The sequence below is a fragment of the Oncorhynchus mykiss genome, unplaced genomic scaffold (genome assembly GCF_013265735.2).
Source record: "Oncorhynchus mykiss isolate Arlee unplaced genomic scaffold, USDA_OmykA_1.1 un_scaffold_682, whole genome shotgun sequence".
NCBI lineage: Eukaryota > Metazoa > Chordata > Actinopteri > Salmoniformes > Salmonidae > Oncorhynchus > Oncorhynchus mykiss.
This window is the reverse complement of record NW_023494129.1, coordinates 1-17411: the sequence shown is the minus strand read 5'-3', so window position 1 is coordinate 17411 and position 17411 is coordinate 1. Positions and strand designations below refer to the sequence as shown.

The 17411-nt window shown below is 43.1% G+C and overlaps 1 protein-coding gene across 1 annotated transcript in view; it reads left to right on the top strand.

The window, feature by feature from the left end:
• Window positions 1-13637, top strand: part of LOC110518222 (Fc receptor-like protein 5) — a gene marked incomplete at its 3' end in the record, with an annotated part of 50379 nt that extends 36742 nt beyond the window's left edge. Inside the window, exons 3-6 of the mRNA XM_036974562.1 lie at window positions 7461-7721; window positions 11633-11875; window positions 12178-12510; window positions 13395-13637. Coding sequence (XP_036830457.1) covers window positions 7461-7721; window positions 11633-11875; window positions 12178-12510; window positions 13395-13637 — 1080 coding nt within the window. The remainder of the gene's footprint in view (window positions 1-7460; window positions 7722-11632; window positions 11876-12177; window positions 12511-13394) is intronic.
• Window positions 13638-17411: the final 3774 nt, after the last annotated feature.

Sequence of the window (17411 nt, the reverse complement as noted above, 5' to 3'; positions counted from 1 at the left end):
CAGACCAGCTAGATCTACTGTCTCTATTATATTATGACAGACCAGCTAGACCTACTGTCTCTATTATATTATGATAGACCAGGTAGATCTACTGTCTCTATTATATTATGACAGACCAGCTAGATCTACTGTCTCTATTATATTATGACAGACCAGCTATATCTACTGTCTCTATTATATTATGATAGACCAGGTAGATCTACTGTCTCTATTATATTATGATAGACCAGGTAGATCTACTGTCTCTATTATATTATGACAGACCAGCTAGATCTACTGTCTCTATTATATTATGACAGACCAGCTAGACCTACTGTCTCTATTATATTATGACAGACCAGCTAGACCTACTGTCTCTATTATATTATGACAGACCAGCTAGATCTACTGTCTCTATTATATTATGACAGACCAGCTAGATCTACTGTCTCTATTATATTATGCCAGACCAGCTAGATCTACTGTCTCTATTATATTATGACAGACCAGCTAGACCTACTGTCTCTATTATATTATGACAGACCAGCTAGATCTACTGTCTCTATTATATTATGACAGACCAGCTAGATCTACTGTCTCCATTATATTATGACAGACCAGCTAGATCTACTGTCTCTATTATATTATGACAGAGCAGCTAGATCTACTGTCTCTATTATATTATGACAGACCAGCTAGATCTACTGTCTCTATTATATTATGACAGTCCAGCTAGATCTACTGTCTCTATTATATTATGACAGACCAGCTAGACCTACTGTCTCTATTATATTATGACAGACCATCTAGATCTACTGTCTCTATTATATTATGACAGACCAGCTAGATCTACTGTCTCTATTATATTATGACAGACCAGCTAGATCTACTGTCTCTATTATATTATGACAGACCAGGTAGATCTACTGTCTCTATTATATTATGACAGACCAGCTAGATCTACTGTCTCTATTATATTATGACAGACCAGCTAGACCTACTGTCTCTATTATAATATGACAGACCAGCTAGATCTACTGTCTCTATTATATTATGACAGACCAGCTAGATCTACTGTCTCTATTATATTATGACAGACCAGCCAGATCTACTGTATCTATTATATTATGACAGACCAGCTAGATCTACTGTCTCTATTATATTATGACAGACCAGCTAGATCTACTGTCTCTATTATATTATGACAGACCAGCTAGATCTACTGTCTCTATTATATTATGACAGACCAGCTAGACCTACTGTCTCTATTATATTATGACAGACCATCTAGATCTACTGTCTCTATTATATTATGACAGACCAGCTAGGTCTACTGTCTCTATTATATTATGACAGACCAGCTAGATCTACTGTCTCTATTATATTATGACAGACCAGCTAGATCTACTGTCTCCATTATATTATGACAGACCAGCTAGATCTACTGTCTCTATTATATTATGACAGACCAGCTAGATCTACTGTCTCTATTATAATATGACAGACCAGCTAGATCTACTGTCTCTATTATATTATGACAGACCAGCTAGATCTACTGTCTCTATTATATTATGACAGACCAGCTAGATCTACTGGCTCTATTATATTATGACAGACCAGATAGATCATCTGTCTCTATTATATTATGACAGACCAGCTAGATCTACTGTGTCTCTATTATATTATGACAGACCAGGTAGATCTACTGTCTCTATTATATTATGACAGACCAGATAGATCATCTGTCTCTATTATATTATGACAGACCAGCTAGATCTACTGTCTCTATTATATTATGACAGACCAGATAGATCTACTGTCTCTATTATATTATGACAGACCAGCTCAATATACTGTCTCTATTATATTATGACAGACCAGCTAGATCTACTGTCTCTATTATATTATGACAGACCAGCTAGATCTACTGTCTCTATTATATTATGACAGACCAGCTAGATCTACTGGCTCTATTATATCATGACAGACCAGATAGATCATCTGTCTCTATTATATTATGACAGACCAGCTAGATCTACTGTGTCTCTATTATAAATTTGACAGACCAGCTAGATGTACTGTCTCTATTATATTATGACAGACCAGATAGATCATCTGTCTCTATTATATTATGACAGACCAGCTAGATCTACTGTCTCTATTATATTATGACAGACCAGATAGATCTACTGTCTCTATTATATTATGACAGACCAGCTCAATATACTGTCTCTATTATATTATGACAGACCAGCTAGATCTACTGTCTCTATTATATTATGACAGACCAGATATATCTACTGTCTCTATTATATTATGACAGACCAGCTCAATATACTGTCTCTATTATATTATGACAGACCAGCTAGATCTACTGTCTCTATTATATTATGCCAGACCAGCTAGATCTACTGTCTCTATTATATTATGACAGACCAGCTAGATCTACTGGCTCTATTATATTATGACAGACAAGCTAGATCTACTGTCTCTATTATATTATGACAGACCAGCTAGATCTACTGTCTCTATTATATTATGACAGACCAGCTAGATCTACTGTCTCTATTATATTATGACAGACCAGCTATATCTACTGTCTCTATTATATTATGATAGACCAGGTAGATCTACTGTCTCTATTATATTATGATAGACCATGTAGATCTACTGTCTCTATTATATTATGACAGACCAGCTAGATCTACTGTCTCTATTATATTATGACAGACCAGCTAGACCTACTGTCTCTATTATATTATGATAGACCAGGTAGATCTACTGTCTCTATTATATTATGACAGACCAGCTAGATCTACTGTCTCTATTATATTATGACAGACCAGCTATATCTACTGTCTCTATTATATTATGATAGACCAGGTAGATCTACTGTCTCTATTATATTATGATAGACCAGGTAGATCTACTGTCTCTATTATATTATGACAGACCAGCTAGATCTACTGTCTCTATTATATTATGACAGACCAGCTAGACCTACTGTCTCTATTATATTATGACAGACCAGCTAGATCTACTGTCTCTATTATATTATGACAGACCAGCTAGATCTACTATCTCTATTATATTATGCCAGACCAGCTAGATCTACTGTCTCTATTATATTATGACAGACCAGCTCAATATACTGTCTCTATTATATTATGACAGACCAGCTAGATCTACTGTCTCTATTATATTATGACAGACCAGCTAGATCTACTGTCTCTATTATATTATGACAGACCAGCTAGATCTACTGGCTCTATTATATCATGACAGACCAGATAGATCATCTGTCTCTATTATATTATGACAGACCAGCTAGATCTACTGTGTCTCTATTATAAATTTGACAGACCAGCTAGATGTACTGTCTCTATTATATTAAGACAGACCAGATAGATCATCTGTCTCTATTATATTATGACAGACCAGCTAGATCTACTGTCTCTATTATATTATGACAGACCAGATAGATCTACTGTCTCTATTATATTATGACAGACCAGCTCAATATACTGTCTCTATTATATTATGACAGACCAGCTAGATCTACTGTCTCTATTATATTATGACAGACCAGATATATCTACTGTCTCTATTATATTATGACAGACCAGCTCAATATACTGTCTCTATTATATTATGACAGACCAGCTAGATCTACTGTCTCTATTATATTATGACAGACCAGCTAGATCTACTGTCTCTATTATATTATGACAGACCAGCTAGATCTACTGGCTCTATTATATTATGACAGACAAGCTAGATCTACTGTCTCTGTTATATTATGACAGACCAGCTAGATCTACTGTCTCTATTATATTATGACAGACCAGCTAGATCTACTGTCTCTATTATATTATGACAGACCAGCTATATCTACTGTCTCTATTATATTATGATAGACCAGGTAGATCTACTGTCTCTATTATATTATGATAGACCATGTAGATCTACTGTCTCTATTATATTATGACAGACCAGCTAGATCTACTGTCTCTATTATATTATGACAGACCAGCTAGACCTACTGTCTCTATTATATTATGATAGACCAGGTAGATCTACTGTCTCTATTATATTATGACAGACCAGCTAGATCTACTGTCTCTATTATATTATGACAGACCAGCTATATCTACTGTCTCTATTATATTATGATAGACCAGGTAGATCTACTGTCTCTATTATATTATGATAGACCAGGTAGATCTACTGTCTCTATTATATTATGACAGACCAGCTAGATCTACTGTCTCTATTATATTATGACAGACCAGCTAGACCTACTGTCTCTATTATATTATGACAGACCAGCTAGATCTACTGTCTCTATTATATTATGACAGACCAGCTAGATCTACTGTCTCTATTATATTATGCCAGACCAGCTAGATCTACTGTCTCTATTATATTATGACAGACCAGCTAGACCTACTGTCTCTATTATATTATGACAGACCAGCTAGATCTACTGTCTCTATTATATTATGACAGACCAGCTAGATCTACTGTCTCCATTATATTATGACAGACCAGCTAGATCTACTGTCTCTATTATATTATGACAGAGCAGCTAGATCTACTGTCTCTATTATATTATGACAGACCAGCTAGATCTACTGTCTCTATTATATTATGACAGTCCAGCTAGATCTACTGTCTCTATTATATTATGACAGACCAGCTAGACCTACTGTCTCTATTATATTATGACAGACCATCTAGATCTACTGTCTCTATTATATTATGACAGACCAGCTAGATCTACTGTCTCTATTATATTATGACAGACCAGCTAGATCTACTGTCTCTATTATATTATGACAGACCAGCTAGATCTACTGTCTCTATTATATTATGACAGACCAGCTAGATCTACTGTCTCTATTATATTATGACAGACCAGCTAGACCTACTGTCTCTATTATAATATGACAGACCAGCTAGATCTACTGTCTCTATTATATTATGACAGACCAGCTAGATCTACTGTCTCTATTATATTATGACAGACCAGCCAGATCTACTGTCTCTATTATATTATGACAGACCAGCTAGATCTACTGTCTCTATTATATTATGACAGACCAGCTAGATCTACTGTCTCTATTATATTATGACAGACCAGCTAGATCTACTGTCTCTATTATATTATGACAGACCAGCTAGACCTACTGTCTCTATTATATTATGACAGACCATCTAGATCTACTGTCTCTATTATATTATGACAGACCAGCTAGGTCTACTGTCTCTATTATATTATGACAGACCAGCTAGATCTACTGTCTCTATTATATTATGACAGACCAGCTAGATCTACTGTCTCCATTATATTATGACAGACCAGCTAGATCTACTGTCTCTATTATATTATGACAGACCAGCTAGATCTACTGTCTCTATTATAATATGACAGACCAGCTAGATCTACTGTCTCTATTATATTATGACAGACCAGCTAGATCTACTGTCTCTATTATATTATGACAGACCAGCTAGATCTACTGGCTCTATTATATTATGACAGACCAGATAGATCATCTGTCTCTATTATATTATGACAGACCAGCTAGATCTACTGTGTCTCTATTATATTATGACAGACCAGGTAGATCTACTGTCTCTATTATATTATGACAGACCAGATAGATCATCTGTCTCTATTATATTATGACAGACCAGCTAGATCTACTGTCTCTATTATATTATGACAGACCAGATAGATCTACTGTCTCTATTATATTATGACAGACCAGCTCAATATACTGTCTCTATTATATTATGACAGACCAGCTAGATCTACTGTCTCTATTATATTATGACAGACCAGCTAGATCTACTGTCTCTATTATATTATGACAGACCAGCTAGATCTACTGGCTCTATTATATCATGACAGACCAGATAGATCATCTGTCTCTATTATATTATGACAGACCAGCTAGATCTACTGTGTCTCTATTATAAATTTGACAGACCAGCTAGATGTACTGTCTCTATTATATTATGACAGACCAGATAGATCATCTGTCTCTATTATATTATGACAGACCAGCTAGATCTACTGTCTCTATTATATTATGACAGACCAGATAGATCTACTGTCTCTATTATATTATGACAGACCAGCTCAATATACTGTCTCTATTATATTATGACAGACCAGCTAGATCTACTGTCTCTATTATATTATGACAGACCAGATATATCTACTGTCTCTATTATATTATGACAGACCAGCTCAATATACTGTCTCTATTATATTATGACAGACCAGCTAGATCTACTGTCTCTATTATATTATGACAGACCAGCTAGATCTACTGTCTCTATTATATTATGACAGACCAGCTAGATCTACTGGCTCTATTATATTATGACAGACAAGCTAGATCTACTGTCTCTATTATATTATGACAGACCAGCTAGATCTACTGTCTCTATTATATTATGACAGACCAGATAGATCATCTGTCTCTACATTTTCATCAAACAGATTTAACGAACAGATTTAATTAATTAAGATTTGCTTAAAATGATATATATTTTTACATCTTTATTATATTTCAAGAGATAAATTCCTCTGAGTCATATTTGGAGAAGGAAGTCCTGCTCAGTCTCTAGTCAAGCATTTCTCTGACCCTCCATGTTGTTCTATGATGTCCTGCACACTTATATAAAACGGTCCAAAAGGTTTCTCGTCTGTCTGGTTTGGTTCCAGGTAGAACCCTTTTTGGTTCCAGGTAGAACCCTTTTTGGTTCCAGGTAGAACCCTCTGTGGAAATGGAAATTGTCCCAATAGTTACAGAGAACACCACATATACCATAATATCTACCCTAAACTACCTCCTATCTACCCCACACTAACCTTACCTACCCCACACTAACCCTACCAACCCCACACTAACCCGACCTACCCCAAACTAACCTTAAAGAGCCCACACTAACCCTACCTACCCCACACTAACCCTACCTACCCCACACTAACCCTACCTACCCCACACTAACCCTACCTACCCTAAACTAACCCTACCTACCCTACACTAACCCTACCTACCCCTACACTAACAATACCTACCCTACACTAACCCTACCTACCCTACACTAACCCTACCTACCCTACACTAACCCTACCTACCCCTACACTAACCCTACCTACCCCTACACTAACCCTACCTACCCTACACTAACCCTACCTACCCTACACTAAACCTACCTACCCTACACTAAACCTACCTACCCCTACACTAACACTACCTAAACTTAGTTATTACTGACAGAGATGTCAGTCCTTATTCTGTATATTGGGGTGGCAGGTATCCTACCTTCATCACTAAGTTAAACAGCTAGAGAATAGCCTCTCTGCTGTGTTTCAGTATCTCTGTTAGAGTATTTAATAATTTACTTTAGACAACGAAACTCTCTCTCTCTCTCCCTCTCTTTCTTTGATCTCTCTCTTCCAGCCTCTCTGAGTGTCAGTCCTGACAGATCTCAGTTCTTTGAATTTGAGTCTGTCTCTCTGAGCTGTGAGGTTCAGGGGAAATCTGCTGGATGGAGAGTGAAGAGATACACAGTCTCTGGGGAGAGTTCAGATTGTGGAAGAAAATGGGGAAAACCAGAAGGATCTTCATGCAACGTGTCACTAATAAAATCATACAGTGGAGTGTACTGGTGTGAGTCTGGATCTGGAGAACACAGCAACTCTGTCAACATCACAGTACCTGGTATGTCCACAAACACCATCTACTAACATTGTTGTGTTTAGTGGTTCATCTGGTTTCAGATAGCTGATGTTATGTTTATATATGATGTTTATATATTATATACAGCTGGAGCTGTGATCCTGGAGAGACCTGTTTATATATTATATACAGCTGGAGCTGTGATCCTGGAGAGACCTGTTTATATATTATATACAGCTGGAGCTGTGATCCAGGAGAGACCTGTTTATATATAATATACAGATGGAGCTGTGATCCTGGAGAGACCTGTTTATATATGATGTTTATATATTATATACAGCTGGAGCTGTTATCCTGGAGAGACCTGTTTATATATGATGTTTATATATTATATACATGTCACGCCCTGACCATAGTTTACTTTGTATTTTCTATGTTTTGATTGGTCAGGGTGTGATCTGAGTGGGCATTCTATGTTTCATGTCTTGTTTGTCTATTTCTATGTTCAGCCTGATATGGTTCTCAGTCAGAGGCAGGTGTTCGTCATTGTCTCTGATTGGGAACCATATTTAGGTAGCCTGGGTTTCACTGTGTGTTTGTGGGTGATTGTTCCTGTCTATGTGTTTTCACCAGATAGGCTGTTTAGGTTTTCGTTACGTTTATTGTTTTTGTAGTGTTTGTGTTTAGTGTGGTTTTTTCATTAAACATGAATCGCAATCTACACGCTGCATTTTGGTCCGACTCTCCTTCTCACGAAGAAAACCGTTACAGAATCACCCACCACCAACGGACCAAGCAGCGTGTCAACAGGCAGGAGCAGCGCGAGGAGACGGGCAATAAGGACTTCTGGACATGGGAGGAAATCCTCGACGGGAGAGGACCCTGGGCTAAACCAGGGGAGTGTAGCCGCCCAAAGGTGCAGCAGGAGAAGAAGCAGCAGGAGCAGCTGCAGTGGGAGAGGCTGCACCACCTGGAGAAATGGACATGGGAGGAAGAACTGGACGGTAAAGGACCCTGGGCTCAGCCTGGAGAATATCGCCGCCCCAAGGAGGAACTGGAGGCGGCGAAAGCTGAGAGGCGCAGATATGAGGAGGCAGCACGACGTAGCGGATGGAAGCCTGAGAGGCAGCCCCAAAAATTTCTTGGGGGGGGGCTAACAGGGAGTATGGCTACGCCAGGTAGGAGACCTGGGCAGACTCCCTGTGCTTACCGGGGGGCTAGAGAGACCGGACAGGCACCGTCTTATGCAGTGGTGCGCACGGTGTCTCCAGTGCGGGTGCATAGCCCGGTGCGGTATATTCCAGCTCCGCGTGTCTGCCGGGCTAGATTGAGCGTCGAGCCTAATGCCATGAAGCCGGCTCTACGCAGCTGGTCCCCAGTGCGTCTCCTTGGGCCGGTTTACATGGCACCAGCCTTGCGCTCGGTTTCTCCGGTTCGCCTGCATAGTCCAGTGCGGGCTATTCCACCTCGCCGCACTGGCAGGGCGACCGTGAGCATTCAACCAGGTAAGGTTGGGCAGGCTCGGTGCTCAAGAGCTCCAGTGCGCCTGCACGGTCCGGTTTTTCCAGTACCACCTCCACACCCCAGCCCTCCGGTAGCAGCTCCCCGCACCAGGCTTCCTGTGCGTGTCCTCGGCCCAGTACCACCAGTGCCAGCACCACGCATCAGGCCTACAGTGCGCCTCGCCTGTCCAGCGCTGCCAGAGCCTCCCTTCTCTTCAGCGCTGTCGGAGTCTCCTGCCTGTTTAGCGCTGTTAGAGCCTGCCTTCTCTACAGCGCTGCCGGAGTCTCCCGCCTGTTCAGAACTGCCAGTTAGCATAGAGCTGCCAGTTAGCATAGAGCTGCCAGTTAGCATAGAGCTGCCAGTTAGCATAGAGCTGCCAGTTAGCTTAGAGCTGCCAGTTAGCAAGGAGCTGCCAGTCTGCAAGGAGCTGCCAGTCTGCATAGAGCTGCCAGTCTGCATGGAGCTGCCAGTCTGCAAGGAGCCGCCAGAGCTGCCAGTCTGCAGGATGCCGCCAAAGCTGCCAGTCTGCAAGGAGCCGCCAGAGCTGCCAGTCTGCAAGGAGCCGCCAGAGCTGCCAGTTAGCATGGAGCAGCCAGGGCCGCCAGTCAGCATGGAGCAGTCAGGGCCGCCAGTCAGCATGGAGCAGCCAGGGCCGCCAGTCAGCATGGAGCAGCCAGTCAGCATGGAGCAGCCAGTCAGCATGGAGCAGCCAGAGCAGCCAGTCAGCATGGAGCAGCCAGAGCTGCCAGTCAGCATGGAGCAGCCAGTCAGCATGGAGCAGCCAGAGCTACCAGTCATCATGGAGCAGCCAGAGCAGTCTGCCAGCATGGAGCAGCCAGAGCTGTCAGTCAGCATGGAGCAGCCAGAGCAGCCAGTCTGTGTCGACCAGTCTCTTCCAGATCTGCCAGTCGTCCAGACTCTTCCAGATCTGCCAGTCGTCCAGACTCTTCCAGATCTGCCCGTCGTCCAGACTCTTCCAGATCTGCCAGTCGACCAGACTCTTCCAGATCTGCCAGTCGACCAGACTCTTCCAGATCTGCCAGTCGACCAGACTCTTCCAGATCTGCCAGTCGACCAGACTCTTCCAGATCTGCCAGTCGACCAGACTCTTCCAGATCTGCCAGTCGACCAGACTCTTCCAGATCTGCCAGTCGACCAGACTCTTCCAGATCTGCCAGTCGACCAGATTCTCCCAGATCTGCCAGTCGTCCAGATTCTCCCAGATCTGCCAGTCGTCCAGATTCTCCCAGAACCGCCAGCCAGCCAGGATCTGCCGGATCTAACCACCTGCCTGAGCTTCTTCTCAGTGCTGAGCTTCTTCTCAATGCTGAGCTTCCTCTCAGGGCTGAGCTACCCATCTGTCCCGAGTTACCTCTGTCCCGAGCTGTCCCTCTGTCCCATGTTATCATTGTGGTGGGTAACCTATTTAGGGACGTTTAGGAGGGGGATTAAAACTGTCATGGAGTGGGGTCCACGTCCAGCGCCAGAGCCGCCACCGCGGACAGATGCCCACCCAGACCCTCCCCTATAGGTTCAGGTTTTGCGGCCGGAGTCCGCACCTTGGGGGGGGGGTACTGTCACGCCCTGACCATAGTTTACTTTGTATTTTCTATGTTTTGATTGGTCAGGGTGTGATCTGAGTGGGCATTCTATGTTTCATGTCTTGTTTGTCTATTTCTATGTTCAGCCTGATATGGTTCTCAGTCAGAGGCAGGTGTTTGTCATTGTCTCTGATTGGGAACCATATTTAGGTAGCCTGGGTTTCACTGTGTGTTTGTGGGTGATTGTTCCTGTCTATGTGTTTTCACCAGATAGGCTGTTTAGGTTTTCGTTACGTTTATTGTTTTTGTAGTGTTTGTGTTTAGTGTGGTTTTTTCATTAAACATGAATCGCAATCTACACGCTGCATTTTGGTCCGACTCTCCTTCTCACGAAGAAAACCGTTACAATACAGCTGGAGCTGTGATCCTGGAGAGACCTGTTTATATATGATGTTTATATATTATATACAGCTGGAGCTGTGATCCTGGAGAGACCTGTTTATATATTATATACAGCTGGTGCTGTGATCCTGGAGGGACCTGTTTATATATAATGTTTATATATTATATACAGCTGGTGCTGTGATCCTGGAGAGACCTGTTTATATATGATGTTTATATATTATATACAGCTGGAGCTGTGATCCTGGAGAGACCTGTTTATATATGATGTTTATATATTATATACAGCTGGAGCTGTGATCCTGGAGAGACCTGTTTATATATGATGTTTATATATTATATACAGCTGGAGCTGTGATCCTGGAGAGCCCTGTTTATATATGATGTTTATATATTATATACAGCTGGAGCTGTGATCCTGGAGAGACCTGTTTATATATTATATACAGCTGGAGCTGTGATCCTGTAGAGACCTGTTTATATATGATGTTTATATATTATATACAGCTGGTGCTGTGATCCTGGAGAGCCCTGCCCTTCCTGTGACTGAGGGAGTTTCTGTGACTCTGCGCTGCAGATATCAGGGAACTCTCTCTAACCACACAGCTGATTTCTACAAAGATGGATCCCTGATCAGGACTGAGACTACAGGAGAGATGACCATCCCTGCAGTATCCGAGTCAGATGAAGGACTCTACAAGTGTACCAACTCTGAAGGAGAATCACCAGAGAGCTGGATGACAGTGACAGGTGAGAATATGAGAAACCTTGACATTCAGATCTTCTGGTTCTTCTTTACACTGTTAAGAGGTGCTGAAACCTGCATTATAAACTGGGTGGTTCCAGCCCTGAATGCTGATTGGCTGGAAGCAATGGTATATGAGAAACGTATAGCACGGGTATGACAAAGCATTTATTTTTATGCTAAACGGAGCTCTTCTTCTCATGATCTCTTTCTCTCTCTCCTCCTTCCAACTTCCTCTCTCTTTCTTCCTCTCTACCTTCCTCTCTCTCTCTCTCTCTCTCTCTCTCTCGCTCCCTCTCTCCTCCAGCCTCTCTCTCTCCTCCAGCTTCTCTCTCTCCTCCAGCCTCTCTCTCTCCTCCAGCCTCTCTCTCTCCTCCAGTATCTCTGAGTGTCAGTCCTGACAGATCTCAGTTCTTTGAATTTGAGCGTGTCTCTCTGAGCTGTGAGGTTCAGGGGAACTCTGCTGGATGGAGAGTGGTGAGGAACACAGAGAGAGGGAATGTTTCAGAGTGTAATATTGACTGGGGAAAACAACAAGGGTCTTCATGCATCGTGTCACTAAAACCATCAGACAGTGGAGAGTACTGGTGTGAGTCTGGGTCTGGAGAACACAGCAATGCTGTCAACATCACAGTATCTGGTATGTCCACAAACACCATCTACTAACATTATAGTATTTAGTGGTTCATCTGGTTTCAGGTAGATGATATTATGTTTATATATGATGTTTATATATTATATACAGCTGGAGCTGTGATCCTGGAGAGACCTGTTTATATATTATATACAGCTGGAGCTGTGATCCTGGAGAGACCTGTTTATATATTATATACAGCTGGTGCTGTGATCCTGGAGAGACCTGTTTATATATGATGTTTATATATTATATACAGCTGGTGCTGTGATCCTGGAGAGACCTGTTTATATATTACATACAGATGGAGCTGTGATCCTGGAGAGACCTGTTTATATATGATGTTTATATATTATATACAGCTGGTGCTGTGATCCTGGAGAGACCTGTTTATATATGATGTTTATATATTATATACAGCTGGTGCTGTGATCCTGGAGAGACCTGTTTATATATTATATACAGCTGGTGCTGTGATCCTGGAGAGACCTGTTTATATATGATGTTTATATATTATATACAGCTGGTGCTGTGATCCTGGAGAGACCTGTTTATATATGATGTTTATATATTATATACAGATGGGGCTGTGATCCTGGAGAGACCTGTTTATATATTATATACAGCTGGAGCTGTGATCCTGGAGAGACCTGTTTATATATGATGTTTATATATTATATACAGCTGGAGCTGTGATCCTGGAGAGACCTGTTTATATATTATATACAGCTGGTGCTGTGATCCTGGAGAGACCTGTTTATATATGATGTTTATATATTATATACAGCTGGAGCTGTGATCCTGGAGAGACCTGTTTATATATTATATACAGCTGGAGCTGTGATCCTGGAGAGACCTGTTTATATATGATGTTTATATATTATATACAGCTGGAGCTGTGATCCTGGAGAGCCCTGCCCTTCCTGTGACTGAGGGAGATTATGTGACTCTGCGCTGCAGATATCAGGGAACTCCCTCTGACCTCACAGCTGATTTCTACAAAGATGGATCCCTCATCAGGACTGAGACTACAGGAGAGATGACCATCCCTGCAGTATCCAAGTCAGATGAAGGACTCTACAAGTGTAACACCTCTGAAGGAGAATCACCAGAGAGCTGGATGACAGTGACAGGTGAGAATATGAGAAACCTTGACATTCAGATTATCTGGTTCTTCTTTACACTGTTAAGAGGTGCTGAAACCTGCATTATAAACTGGGTGGTTCTTCTTTACACTGTTAAGAGGTGCTGAAACCTGCATTATAAACTGGGTGGTTCTTCTTTACACTGTTAAGAGATGCTGAAACCTGCATTATAAACTGGGTGGTTCTTTACACTGTTAAGAGGTGCTGAAACCTTCATTATAAACTGGGTGGTTCTTCTTTACACTGTTAAGAGGTGCTGAAACCTGCATTATAAACTGGGTGGTTCTTCTTTACACTGTTAAGAGGTGCTGAAACCTGCATTATAAACTGGGTGGTTCTTCTTTACACTGTTAAGAGGTGCTGAAACCTGCATTATAAACTGGGTGGTTCTTCTTTACACTGTTAAGAGGTGCTGAAACCTGCATTATAAACTGGGGGGTTCTTCTTTACACTGTTAAGAGATGCTGAAACCTGCATTACAGTCTCATTGAAGATCTTCTTCCCAAGATGGCATAGCAGTTCAGACTTATTTTTGTCCTCGTCTTGTCGTGTATATAAATATATAGATATATTTACAACTTTTTTTTTTTCACATACATTTTTAATTTTCCAAAAACCTTTCCAAAAACTCATCTTCAGAACACTCTCCTGCAATCCGTTTCACCAATTTATATTTATATAAAAAAGTATTATTTACCTCAGATCTGTAATCCTCCGAGAGGCTAGCCAGAAATTAGCCAGAAGCTAGCCGGGAGCTAGCCAGAAGCTGGTCCAGAAGCTACTCTGAAGCTGGTTCAGAAGCTAGTTAGCTTATTTACTGGCTAATCGTTAGTACTCAGCTAACCACGGTTTGTGGTCATCGGCTGTCCTTTGGCTCGAGAATCTATCGCCAGTTTTGTACGGCGCGGTGCAGCGCAGCGCGGCTCGGAACGGAACATACCGGATTTCGGCCGCTGGCTCTGGACATCCATACCTGGATCTCACAGCTAGCTAGCTGCTATCCGTGTGACTATCGGCTTTCGTCGATTCCGGAGCTAACATCAATTGTTCCGGAGCTAGCCAGCTGAAGAGTTCCATCAATCACTCCTGGGCTGCAGTCACCTATCCGGACCCGTTTGCTGCCTACGCGGAGCCCCACCGGGCCTTCACAGTTGGACTGTCGACGTTGTCTACCCGAGGGAATTGTCCGGCTGACTCCTCCGGCGCAACGTTGCCTGGGCGTCCATCTGCGGCCTGCTAGCCGACCCAAAAAAACGACTCCGAAAGAGAGGGAAACGAGGCGGTCTTCTGGTCAGACTCCGGAGACGGGCACAGCGCGCACCACTCCCTAGCATTCTTCTTGCCAATGTCCAGTCTCTTGACAACAAGGTTGATGAAATCCGAGCAAGGGTAGCATTCCAGAGGGACATCAGAGACTGTAACGTCCTTTGCTTCACTGAAACATGGCTCACTGGAGAGACTCTATCCGAAGCGGTGCAGCCAACTGGTTTCTCCACGCATCGCGCTGACAGAAACAAACATCTTTCTGGTAAGAAGAGGGGCGGGGGCGTATGCCTCATGGCCAACGTGACATGGTGTGATGAAAGAAACATACAGGAACTCAAATCCTTCTGTTCACCTGATTTAGAATTCCTCACAATCAAATGTAGACCGCATTATCTACCAAGAGAATTCTCTTCGATTATAATCACAGCCGTATGTATCCCCCCCCAAGCAGACACATCGATGGCTCTGAACAAACTTTATTTAACTCTCTGCAAACTGGAAACGATTTATCCGGAGGCTGCATTCATTGTAGCTGGGGATTTTAACAAGGCTAATCTGAAAACAAGACTCCCCAAATTTTATCAGCATATCGATTGCGCAACCAGGGGAGGAAAGACCTTGGATCATTGTTACTCTAACTTCCGCGACGCATATAAGGCCCTGCCCCGCCCCCCTTTCGGAAAAGCTGACCACGACTCCATTTTGTTGATCCCTGCCTACAGACAGAAACTAAAACAAGAGGCTTCCACGCTGAGGTCTGTCCAACGCTGGTCCGACCAAGCTGACTCCACACTCCAAGACTGCTTCCATCACGTGGACTGGGAGATGTTTCGTATTGCGTCAGATAACAACATTGACGAATACGCTGATTCGGTGTGCGAGTTCATTAGAACGTGGGTTGAAGATGTCGTTCCCATAGCAACGATTAAAACATTCCCTAACCAGAAACCGTGGATTGATGGCAGCATTCATGTGAAACTGAAAGCGCGAACCACTGCTTTTAATCAGGGCAAGGTGTCTGGTAACATGACCGAATACAAACAGTGCAGCTATTCCATCCGCAAGGCTATCAAACAAGCTAAGCGCCAGTACAGAGACAAAGTAGAATCTCAATTCAACGGCTCAGACACAAGAGGCATGTGGCAGGGTCTACAGTCAATCACGGACTACAGGAAGAAATCCAGCCCAGTCACGGACCAGGATGTCCTGCTCCCAGGCAGACTAAATAACTTTTTTGCCCGCTTTGAGGACAATACATTGCCACTGACACGGCCTGCAACGAAAACATGCGGTCTCTCCTTCACTGCAGCCGAGGTGAGTAAGACATTTAAACGTGTTAACCCTCGCAAGGCTGCAGGCCCAGACGGCATCCCCAGCCGCGCCCTCAGAGCATGCGCAGACCAGCTGGCCGGTGTGTTTACGGACATATTCAATCAATCCCTATACCAGTCTGCTGTTCCCACATGCTTCAAGAGGGCCACCATTGTTCCTGTTCCCAAGAAAGCTAAGGTAACTGAGCTAAACGACTACCGCCCCGTAGCACTCACATCCGTCATCATGAAGTGCTTTGAGAGACTAGTCAAGGACCATATCACCTCCACCCTACCTGACACCCTAGACCCACTCCAATTTGCTTACCGCCCAAATAGGTCCACAGACGATGCAATCTCAACCACACTGCACACTGCCCTAACCCATCTGGACAAGAGGAATACCTATGTGAGAATGCTGTTCATCGACTACAGCTCGGCATTCAACACCATAGTACCCTCCAAGCTCGTCATCAAGCTCGAGACCCTGGGTCTCGACCCCGCCCTGTGCAACTGGGTACTGGACTTCCTGACGGGCCGCCCCCAGGTGGTGAGGGTAGGCAACAACATCTCCTCCCCGCTGATCCTCAACACTGGGGCCCCACAAGGGTGCGTTCTGAGCCCTCTCCTGTACTCCCTGTTCACCCACGACTGCGTGGCCACGCACGCCTCCAACTCAATCATCAAGTTTGCGGACGACACAACAGTGGTAGGCTTGATTACCAACAACGACGAGACGGCCTACAGGGAGGAGGTGAGGGCCCTCGGAGTGTGGTGTCAGGAAAATAACCTCACACTCAACGTCAACAAAACTAAGGAGATGATTGTGGAATTCAGGAAACAGCAGAGGGAACACCCCCCTATCCACATCGATGGAACAGTAGTGGAGAGGGTAGCAAGTTTTAAGTTCCTCGGGATACACATCACAGACAATCTGAATTGGTCCACTCACACAGACAGCATCGTGAAGAAGGCGCAGCAGCGCCTCTTCAACCTCAGGAGGCTGAAGAAATTTGGCTTGTCACCAAAAGCACTCACAAACTTCTACAGATGCACAATCGAGAGCATCCTGGCGGGCTGTATCACCGCCTGGTATGGCAACTGCACCGCCCTCAACCGTAAGGCTCTCCAGAGGGTAGTGAGGTCTGCACAACGCATCACCGGGGGCAAACTACCTGCCCTCCAG